Source organism: Diceros bicornis, chromosome 29 (genome assembly GCF_020826845.1).
Source record: "Diceros bicornis minor isolate mBicDic1 chromosome 29, mDicBic1.mat.cur, whole genome shotgun sequence".
NCBI lineage: Eukaryota > Metazoa > Chordata > Mammalia > Perissodactyla > Rhinocerotidae > Diceros > Diceros bicornis.
Window position 1 is genome coordinate 27,880,216 of NC_080768.1, and position 10,206 is coordinate 27,890,421.

The 10,206-nt window shown below is 43.8% G+C and overlaps 1 protein-coding gene across 1 annotated transcript; it reads right to left on the bottom strand.

Annotated features, from left to right (window-relative positions):
* Positions 1 to 142: 142 nt before the first annotated feature.
* MBOAT4 (membrane bound O-acyltransferase domain containing 4) lies at positions 143 to 6,117 on the bottom strand. Its single transcript, XM_058525144.1, has 3 exons — positions 5,999 to 6,117; positions 3,215 to 3,439; positions 143 to 1,157 (listed from the first exon to the last, which is right to left on the bottom strand). The coding sequence occupies exons 1-3, from the start codon at positions 6,115 to 6,117 to the stop codon at positions 191 to 193; spliced, it is 1,311 nt and encodes a 436-aa protein (XP_058381127.1). The 3' UTR covers positions 143 to 190.
* Positions 6,118 to 10,206: the final 4,089 nt, after the last annotated feature.

Below are 10,206 nucleotides of genomic sequence, written 5' to 3' on the forward strand. Positions count from 1 at the left end.
TCAGTACCAGTATAATAGCTTGTCAAACTAGATACACAAATTTCTATGGCAAGTCATCAGGTATATACCTCCAGTACTTGGAAAACACTTTTATTATGGAAAAGTTCAAACATACACATCATCAACGCACCTTCTGGCACTTTCTAAACTCTGTTTCATGGATGTGTAAGTTGAAGGCCAGGGAAAGATGTCAGTGAAATTTGTGCTTTCTCTTTGCTAATAGAAAAAGCAAAATACAGTACACCAGGGGAAAGACACTGTTGTAAGAATTACACAGCAGCCAGAGAGAGGAGAGGCTCCTGAGCTCCACAGCCAGCATTATATAGGCAATGATGAGCTGGGTGTGGGCCCAGGTGAGAGTTCTGTAGAGCAGCCTCATCGGCCAGGATCTGATAAACAGTTTGGCAAAAAAGGCGTGAATCAGGTAGTCAGCCTCCACCATCACAGCCCAGCAGAGGAAACCAAACACCTGTCCCGGATGGAGTCCATGCCACCAGGCAGAGAAGGCGAATGTCTGCAGCAACGGCCAGGCCCTGCCGTGCTGGAAAATGAGGCGTCTCAGCCACCGGGCTGTGCTTTGGTTCCACTTTCTCGCGAACAGGGAAATCCTGTGGGTCGTTTCCAGTGTCCAGATGTCCGCATCAGGAATGTATCCCTCCTCACCAGGGCTCTGCCCAAACTCAGATCCGAAGCCCGCTGCATGCAGAAGGGAGTCGTCCAGGATCCAGTGGGAGTAGTAGGTGAGTTTGAAGAGCCCAGCTGTGGACCACATGACATAGACGCACTGGAGATGCCAGCAGTCGGTCAGTCCCGCTCCTGCACTCACCACCGCCCTCATGACCACCTTTAGGCACTCTAGTCCCAGAATCTGCAGACCCCTCCAGGTCAGAGCCCTGAAAGAGTGCCTGGGACACAAATTGCTGGACACTTGAACACGAGCCTGAAATCTCTGGAAGGAACACAGAGGGCCTCCTAGGAGAGCAGGAAAAAAGAGCAAGTAGCTGAAATAGGGCAGTGCCTTACACAGATGCTCAGACAAAGAGCTCCTGCTCCTCATGCCTCCTGATGCTGCTGCCACTTTCCCTTCACAAATGTCCAGAGAGAGGGACGTGACCCTCTGGGTCAGGAGCATGAGGGAAGAAAGAGTGAGGCAGAACCTGAAAAAGATTTTTTTTTAATGTAAAAACACTCCATATTTATTTTATCCCATTCCAGTCCCTCACACATGACCCCACAGCAAATGGGTGGCTCTGAACAATTAAGATTAATCTCATGGCCTGCAGCACCCCCACAAAGACTCGGATTAATTCAAAACCACAGGCTACTATGGGCAGGATCAAAAGGCAAATGGGGAAATTAATCATTAGTCAGAGAGGCAAATGAAAGAATGACAAGGAACATTGTGGGGAAATACTGATGATAACATTTCTAAGAATGGCTCATAAAGATTAGGACCTGGGAGGGCCGGCCCGGTGGCACAAGCGGTTAAGTGCGCACGCTCCACTGTGGCGGCCCGGGGTTCACCAGTTCGGATCCCGGGCGCGCACTGACGCACTGGTTGGCAAGCCATGCTGTCGTGGCGTCCCATATAAAGTGGAGGAAGATGGGCATGATGTTAGCCCAGGGCCAGTCTTCCTCAGCAAAAAAAGAGGAGGATTGGCAGATGTTAGCACAGGGCTGATCTCCTCACAAAAAAAAAAAAACATTAGGACCTGAGAGAAATTTGCCATAGAAGAAACAAAAACTGTAGTAAAGAAATTATAGGAAGTTGAAGAATTTAAATATGAACCAATCCCTTAACTCTAAGGTTCTGCAGGCTTTGAGATTTGCACTGAGGAACGGTGAGTCAAGCTAGGGGTTCAGGGCGTGAGCTGAGTCAGCAATTTGGGGTGTGTTCTTAACCAATCACCTGAACTGTTCCTGCTTCACCACCACAGAGGAGAGAAGAGCCAGCTGGCAAAATTATTGTGGAGAAAATCAATGAAAATTACAGTGACGTACTCTACACTCAGGAATGCCATCTACAAGCCAAGGGGAGAGACCACAGAAGAAACTGAACCCGCCAGCATCTTGATCTTGGACGTCCAGCCTCCAGAGGAAGTAAATTTCTGTTGTTTAAGCTACCTGGTCCGTGGTACTTTGTTATGACAGCTGGAGCAAACTAACACATCTTCCCATTTCAGCTCTGCCTCAGCCTTCCTCCCATGAAGCCAGATCCTGTTCAACCTGCTCCTCCAGCCCCTGTCAGGTCCCAGCTTCCTACTGAAATCCTAATTCCTCCAAGTCAGTTCTCCCCACTCCCTACCCACCTGCCATCTTGCCCTTTCTTCAGAGAAGCAAGCCCTGAAGCCTTTGGTGAAAATAGTCAGAGTAAAGAAAAGGATTCTGGGTGTGGTTAGGAAGGCAAAGTGAGTGAAGCAATGGCAGGCTAGAACCAGGTGACCCACCTCGACAGGCCACAGCCCCAGTTCTCTGAGTGACCATGGACCCATGCCAGCTGTGATAACAGAGAAGGCCAGGAACAACAGGCCTCAAGATCACAGAGATACCCGTTTCCCCCTAATCTTGGTGATCTCGCTGACCCATGAAAACAATTCTCTAGACTGTAATTAGCGTCTGATTTTTTTTTTCCTACATTGGCTGACTATCCTTTTTCCAAAGGGGATGGAACAGCTGAGTCTCAATGAAAGTAAAACTCTTGCATGGCAGGTGCCATGGGAAGGCAGCAGAGGTTTACAGTAGATTTATACCTTCCCTCTCCTGCTGAAGTGGAGGAGAGGCTGCTGGCTGTGTGTCTGAACCACCCACACTGAGGTGAGCAAACTAGTCACTTCCAGGCAGGCCTCAGCTGTGGCCCTGGGACTCCTGGTCCAGCCCCTTCTCAGGCACAATGATAATTACAGCTCAGTGCCAGGCACTGTGCTACACAGGCAACACGTGGTGGTTATTAGCAGTCATATAATTAGATTTATATTCATTATCTCTAACCTAAGAGCCTTGCCAGATATGTATTGTTATACACACACACACACACATTTTTTTTCCAGGAAAAGAAATTGAGGCTGAGAGAGGTTAAATGACTTGCTCAAGGTCACACTGCTCACATGTGGAGAAATTCTGATTCAAACTCCACACCCGGCTTCTCTCTGCTACCACCACGGTGCAAGCAAACCCCGGGTCAGCTCAGTACAACCAAATGAGCTGGGAGCTTTACCTCATGGAAGGGGGTTCTTGCAGATAATACTCAGTATAGTGCAGACCCAGGTGACACAGCGTCTGCCAGCTCATCTGGAAGCAGAAAGTCCACCTGTGGACTTCCTGTGGGCTGAAGGCATAGATCAGAACCACAGCGCACAGAGCAGGGATGAAGACAAGCACAGCGAAGGGACCCAGAGCAGCCAAGGCCAGGACGCCTCCTCCAGCCAGGAGAAAGAGGTACCTGAAAGAAAAAGACAACCTGGGAGACTGACTTAGAACAGTGTGACAAACGAGTCACTTCAGATGTCACTCTGGGTAACCCAATCAAGGTAGTCGCCACATAACGTCTAAAGAAGTCATACTGTTATCACTCCAGAGTCTTCCTTTTGTTCTTCTGAAGGATAGAACCATGGGACAAAGAGACAGCCAGAGTCCATTTGTAAATGACCTCCTCAGGAGACAAATCTTGATTCCTGCTTTCGTCACCCTGGAAACCTCTCTTTAATATCCGCCATTCCAACAGGCACAACATCTGTCCCTAATGATCCTGTGGGTGACAGGTCTGGAAGGCTTCCTAGTTAGGGACAGCTTAAAAACCTAGTGATATGCGACCTGACTGAAAAGTCATATGAACCTAGTGTCGAGGATCCAGGAGAGCTCTCCAGACATCGTCTCATCAAGATGAGTCTCTCTCCTTTTCACAGGGTCGTACTGCCCTGGACCACTCCAGAGAGTAAGAGAGAGAAAGGAGACTCAATGCGTCCCTTCAGTAAGTGTTTGAAAACTCAATTAGAAAATCTTTACATCTGCCCTTAATCCTCTCTACTGCACTTGAAGATCGTATGAGTTAGTGTTTTTATTAACATTGTAAAATACCCACATCAGTGAAGTGGTTTATGGAGCCTGCCTCCCTTGAAAACCAGTAGATGCCCTGAGGATCTGCAGAGACCTGGGAGATTTCACATCATGAGGACTCGGGTCTTCTCTACAGAGCATATGGAGGTTTGTGTGTTGGTTTTTTTAATTAGTGCCAAATTAATAAATCTGAACAAAGAGGTCAGAGAAGATGTGAAACAGGGTCTCCGGGACAGGAAAATTGAGTCAAAGAGGTCTACGCCCTCTTGGCCGTCACAAGGCAGGCATATATCATGGCTCTGAGGTATAGTGATATGCACACGTTGGCAAGAATTACTTTCCTGGGGAGACTGGGAGGCGCCTCAGTGTGAGAAGCTCTATTACACAGACTCTGGGACATTCCTGTGCTTCTCTTTGAGCCAGCCACCCCAATCAACTCTGTGGTCCAGGCCTTCGCTTCCCTGCCATGGGTAAATAAGGAGGAACACTTACTCCTTCAACAGCAGAAGTGGAAGCCTGAAGCAACCCTCCAGCCAGAGGCAACTGCCCTGGGGATTTGTAAACATTAAAATGTGTATTCATGTACAATGTAGGATGCATGGTTATGGATGCTTATTTTATTCTGGGCATTGTGCTAATAATCCATTTATAAGAAAGATATTTAATCCTTAAAATAACCCCATGAGATAGGCATAATTATTTCCATTTTACAGATAAACTTGGAGAGAGTTTATTCACATACACAAGGACACTCGAGAAGTAAGGGACCCAGGACTAGCTAGGCTGATTCCAAAGCCAGCAATCTTAATCCATGGGAATGAACCCTTATTTTTGCACTTGTTTTGCTTTATTGTTTGTGATTCTTTCTCGATAGGAAACTTGTTTACAACTGCCACCCCCATCTCCTAAATGAAGCTAAAGGCTGTCAACCAGTTGTGAACATGTAGTAACATACCATAGTTTAATCAAACTCAGCCATCTTAACTGAATTTTTTTTTTTTTTTTTTTTTTTTTTTTGGTGAGGAAGATTGTCCCTGAGCTAACATCTGTGCCAGTCTTCCTCCATTTTTTACATGTGGGACCCCACCACGGCATGGCTTGAGGAGCGGTGTGTGGGTCTGCACCCGGTATCCAAACCCACAAACACTGGGCCACTGAAGCAGAGCATGTGAACTTAACCACTATGCCACAGGGCCGGCCCCCTAACTGAAGGTTAGACACAGCTAGATTTTACTTCAGAATCCCCAATATATAAAAATCCTAATTTCCAAGATAAGGGACTTATAAGGGGGCAGCCCTTTGGCAATGGATTTTCACATTACAAAAGGATATTCCACCAAACTTTGTTTAAAAATAGGAACTGTCTCTAATATAGCCAGTTTATTAGCTATAAAAAAAAATTGATTTCAATCAAGTCATCAAATCTCTAGTGACAAAAATTTTTGAGCCCCATAATGAGATATAGCTTATCTAACAAAATTTATTTTGACTTGTTTCCTTTGTCTGAGAAATCATACAAAGGCATTTTAAAAATCTCAGTTATATATTTAATAAAATTTAATTTTATTGATAATGATAAAATTCCATGAAACCAGGGCTGTTCAAGAACATCTAGGACATATGGTGGGTGTATAGATGTATCCATTTGGGGAATTCCAGTACCATCTCAACATTTATTTCTTCCCAGGGTTTATTTTTATCCTTTTCCCATTTAATGTAAATCTACCAAACTTTGAGTCAAGGCAGACATGATGTCAATTTCCAGTTCCATTTCACTCTATTAGAGATATTCGTGATCCAGCAATCAATAGTCAGTGGCAGTGATAATAACTTTAAAACAACCAGCGTAATTAGTATTTAATATTCACATCTGCACTCCAATTTGTGGTTTTTGGCCTATGATGGTATTCATAGATTTAAGAGCAAAATTAGCCATCAAACCTACCTGGCGTGAATGGAAAATGAATCCATAGTGCAAAGATAATTAAACAGAAGCGCAAAAGGAAAAGCAGCCCCTTGATAAAGTGATGCAGGATGGAGGAAAAACAGCGGAAGCCCATCCATCATGAACTGGAACAAAAGATACTGTCCTTTCCAGGGACCGTAACTCGTGCCTTCCTGCAAGAGAAACCTCAATCAGGCTCCCTTTGATCTTTTCATACGGTTTAGGAAGGCCCGGGTGAGCAAAAGGCAAACAAGCCCTGGAGATAAGCAGCATAAAAGTTGGCTTTCTGATAAAAGGAACTGCACTATAGAAACCAAAACGCATTTTGATGTTATATTAGTTAATAACGTAGGAAAAACACTGCTTTCAGAAGTTCTGGCTTTGTTTACTTTACGTACCACGTTATTTGCCTTTCCAGTCATCTGGCTGTCATATTTTCTTCACTAAGTTAATGAAACATCTCATTTTCCAGTTGTGGAGGGACAATTCACTGGACTGGGGAGGCGGACCAAGAATGAGCATGAAGAAAGGAGGCTGGTTCTCAAAAAGGAAGAAGATTCCCCCTCCCAACCACCACTGTCCTCCTTGTGCTACCTCTTTTTTTTTTCATGGTACCTGTCACCACTCCTTATGTATCTATTTCTCTGTGTGTCTATTGCCTGTCCCCTGCTATAATGTGAGTTCTACAAGGGAGGGACTTTCTCTGTTTATTGCTGTATCTCCAGGCACAGAGAACGGCGCTGGACACATACTAGGTACTCAGTAAATACTTGTTAAAGTTAAAAAGGTTTCAAGGAAGCAAAAGTGTGGAGAGGAAATGCTTAAGAGAAGCTTTTCTTTGGAGTGTGGGCAAGAAATACAGGACACACTGCCTAGAGGCAAGACAAGAACAACAGGCCATCTCTTAGCTGGTAGAGTCCATCTACCGAGCCCCACGCATCATAGTGCTGTCTCTGACCAGCTGGTTTTCATCTCCAAAGACATGTGCGAGAGCAAGCAGCCTTAAATTAAGGGCGGGAGAGTACAGCCTGATACAAAGGCATCGTAGGGGCAAGGACCACCTCTCAGTGAGACACGGCTCTGCACAGAAGAGAAAACCTGAAAGAAAGTCTCCTGTTAAGTGGGGAACTCCGAGCAAATCACTTCACTTCTCTGAGACCAAGCTGCTTCATCTTAAACTTAGATACAATAATGCCTGTCTCAACAGAATTGTTGCAAGGATTAGACAAAGTTTGTAAAAGCATGCAGTATGAAGGTGGTTGGCTGAATGTAGTTGAAGGTAAAACTATTGAATAATAAAAATTATGAGCACTGTTGGGCTACCATTTTATGATAGACCTGTGCCAAGCACTAGGAATATAAGGCTGTATAAGACATGGCCCCTGCCCTCAGGTAGCGCTCAATCCACTAGAGAGATGGGAATGGCAACAAATACTTTCATCAAAGAACTATGAGTACAGTATACCACGGGTGTACTGTAGTGGATAAATAAAGAAGCAATCATCGCAGAGATAGGGGATTTTTAAAAAGCAAGAGAAATAGAAAAGTAGAAATGCTTAAATTGGCTCTAGAAGGAAGTTTCCAAACAGATGGATAGCTTATCCCAGGCCACAGAAAGCACAAAGACGTAGACAAACAGTAGGAAAATTAATGGGGAGGAGAGGGCTCCCTAAGCAATGAATAAGCTCACATCATATTAAACATATTAAAATACAGCCACATCCCCCATTAAATATAATTGTTAGGTACAGAAGAATTAAGTTGCAGTTAATTTGTTAGAAAAAAATTTATGCTTTTTGTCATTGATTATATATTTATTAATTCCTACTTGTACTTTTATTTTTGCATTTTGGAATCTGTACATTTTTTTATTGTGAAATTTTTGTTGTACATTATTGTTTATCAGTCACCATATAAGTGCACCCCTCCACCCCTTATGCCCACCCCCCACCCCCCTAGTCCCTGGTAACCACCAAACAGTTCTATCTGTCTGTGTGTTGGTTCATCTTCCACATATAAGTGAAATCATGCACTGTTTGTCTCCCTCTTTCTGGCTTATTTCACTTAACATAATACCCTCCAGGTCCATCCATGTTGTTGCAAATGGGATGATTTTGTCTTTTTTTATGGCTGAGTAGTATTCCATGGTATATATATACCACAGCTTCTTTATCCAATCATCAGTCGAGGGACACTTAGGTTGCTTCCATGTCTTGGCTATAGTGAATAATGCTGTGATGAACATAGGGGTGCATAAGCCTCTTTGGATTGTTGATTTCAGGTTCATTGGGTAGATACCCAGTAGTGGGAAAGCTGGATCATAAGGTATTTCTATTTTTAATTTTTTGAGGAATCTCCATACCATTTTTCATAGAGGCTGCACCAGTTTGCATTCCCACAAGCAGTGGATTAGGGTTCCTGTTTCTCCACAGCCTCTCCAGCATTTGTTGCTTTTTGTCTTGGTGATTATAGCCAGTCTAACAGGTGTAAGATGATATCTCAGTGTGGTTTTGATTTGCTTTTCCCTGATTATTAGTGATGTTGAGCATCTTTTCATGTACCTATTGGCCATCTGTACATCTTCTTTGGAGAAGTGTCTGTTCATTTCCTCTGCCCATTTTTTGATTGGGTTGTTCGTTTTTTTGTTATTCAGTTGTGTGAGTTCTTTATATATTATGGAGATTAATCCCTTGTCAGATATATGGTTTGCAAATATTTTTTCCCAGCTGGTGGGTTCCCTATTCATTTTGATCCTGGTTTCATTTGCCTTGTAGAAGCTCTTTAATCTGATAAAGTCCCACTTGTTTATTTTGGAATCTGTACATTTTATTTTCAGGTCTCAAACATTTTTTAGGTCCCTGAAAAGCTTATAGGCCCTAGCTACTATACCTAATGTTGACAAAATGGTCCTCCTTATAAGCACACAGTGATGGTTAATTTTGTGTCAACTCGGTTAGGCTATGCTGCCCCATTGTTTTGTCAAATACCAGTCTAGATGTTGCTGTGAAGGTATTTTTTTTCAGATAAGATTAACATTTAAATCAGTAGACTTGAGTAAAACAGATTACCATACAAAATGTGGATGGGTCTCATCCAATCAGTTGAAGGCCTTAAGAGCAGAGACTGAGGTTTCTCAAGGAAGAAGCAATTCCAACTCAAGATTGTAACACAGAAACCCTGGCTGAGTTTCCAGCCTGCAGATTTTGGACTTGAGACTGCAACACCAACACTTTCCTGAATTTCTAGGCTGTGGGTCTACTTCTACAAATTTCAGAATTGCCAGCCCCCATAATCACATGAGCCAATTCCCTAAAATAACTATGTGTACATGTATATGTATATATCTCCCATTGGTTCTGTTTCTCTGGAGAACCCTAACGCACACGCCGTGGAAGTCTTTCGAATTAATTTAGACAGACATTGCTTGAAAATGGATAGGTGTTTACGTGCTTGGGGACAACAGAATGTTCTAAATTCATCCACACATTGATTCAAAACTTCTTTTTGAGTATCAACTATGTGTCAGGGACTGGTGTCAGAGCTGAGTAAAGAGTAGGGACAAATTCATCTGGCCTTACTTTTATGGAGCTTAGTCTTTGGGGGAGACAGTGAAATAAATAAGCACAGCTGGTCATGGATGCCATCCTCACCCCATGAAGAACACCAACAGTACAGCAAGAGTGACCTGTTTCTGACTGGGTGGTCAGAGAGGGTTTCTCTGAGTGTGATAGTCAGTTTTTTGTATCAACTTACCTAGGCTACAGTTCCCAGTTATTCAGTCAAACGCCCATCTAGGTCATGTTGTGAAGGTATTTTATAGATGTGATTAAAGTCCATAACCAGTTGGTTTTAAGGAAGGGAGATTATCCCAGATAATCTGGGTGGACCTGATTCGATCAGTTAAAAGGCCTTAAGAGTAGAGCTGGAGCTTCCCCGAAGAAAAATTCGATAAAACAGCAGCTTCACTCCATGCATGCCAGATCCAGCCTGCCCTACGGACTTCTGACCTGCCTAGCCAGCCCCCACAATCATGTGAGCCAACTCTTTGCAATAAACCTCTTAATATCTATCTCCTAGTGGTTCTGTTTCTCAGGTTGAACCCTAACTGATACAGAGTATGTGACACCTGAGACTTTCACAGGTGGTGGGGGAGGCATGTGCGCAAGTGGAAGCGGTTTGGGGCTGAGAGTCAGCTTGGCTTCTCGGAG

Excerpts from the sequence above, each read along its gene's own strand:
- MBOAT4 (XM_058525144.1), bottom strand. The coding sequence starts at position 6,117 with ATGGATGGGCTTCCGCTGTTTTTCCTCCATCCTGCATCACTTTATCAA. Across the intron at positions 3,440-5,998 it reads TCATTTTCCATTCACGCCAG|GTACCTCTTTCTCCTGGCTG; the intron begins GTAGGTTTGATG and ends TTTTTCTTTCAG. Across the intron at positions 1,158-3,214 it reads CAAGAACCCCCTTCCATGAG|GTTCTGCCTCACTCTTTCTT; the intron begins GTAAAGCTCCCA and ends AATCTTTTTCAG.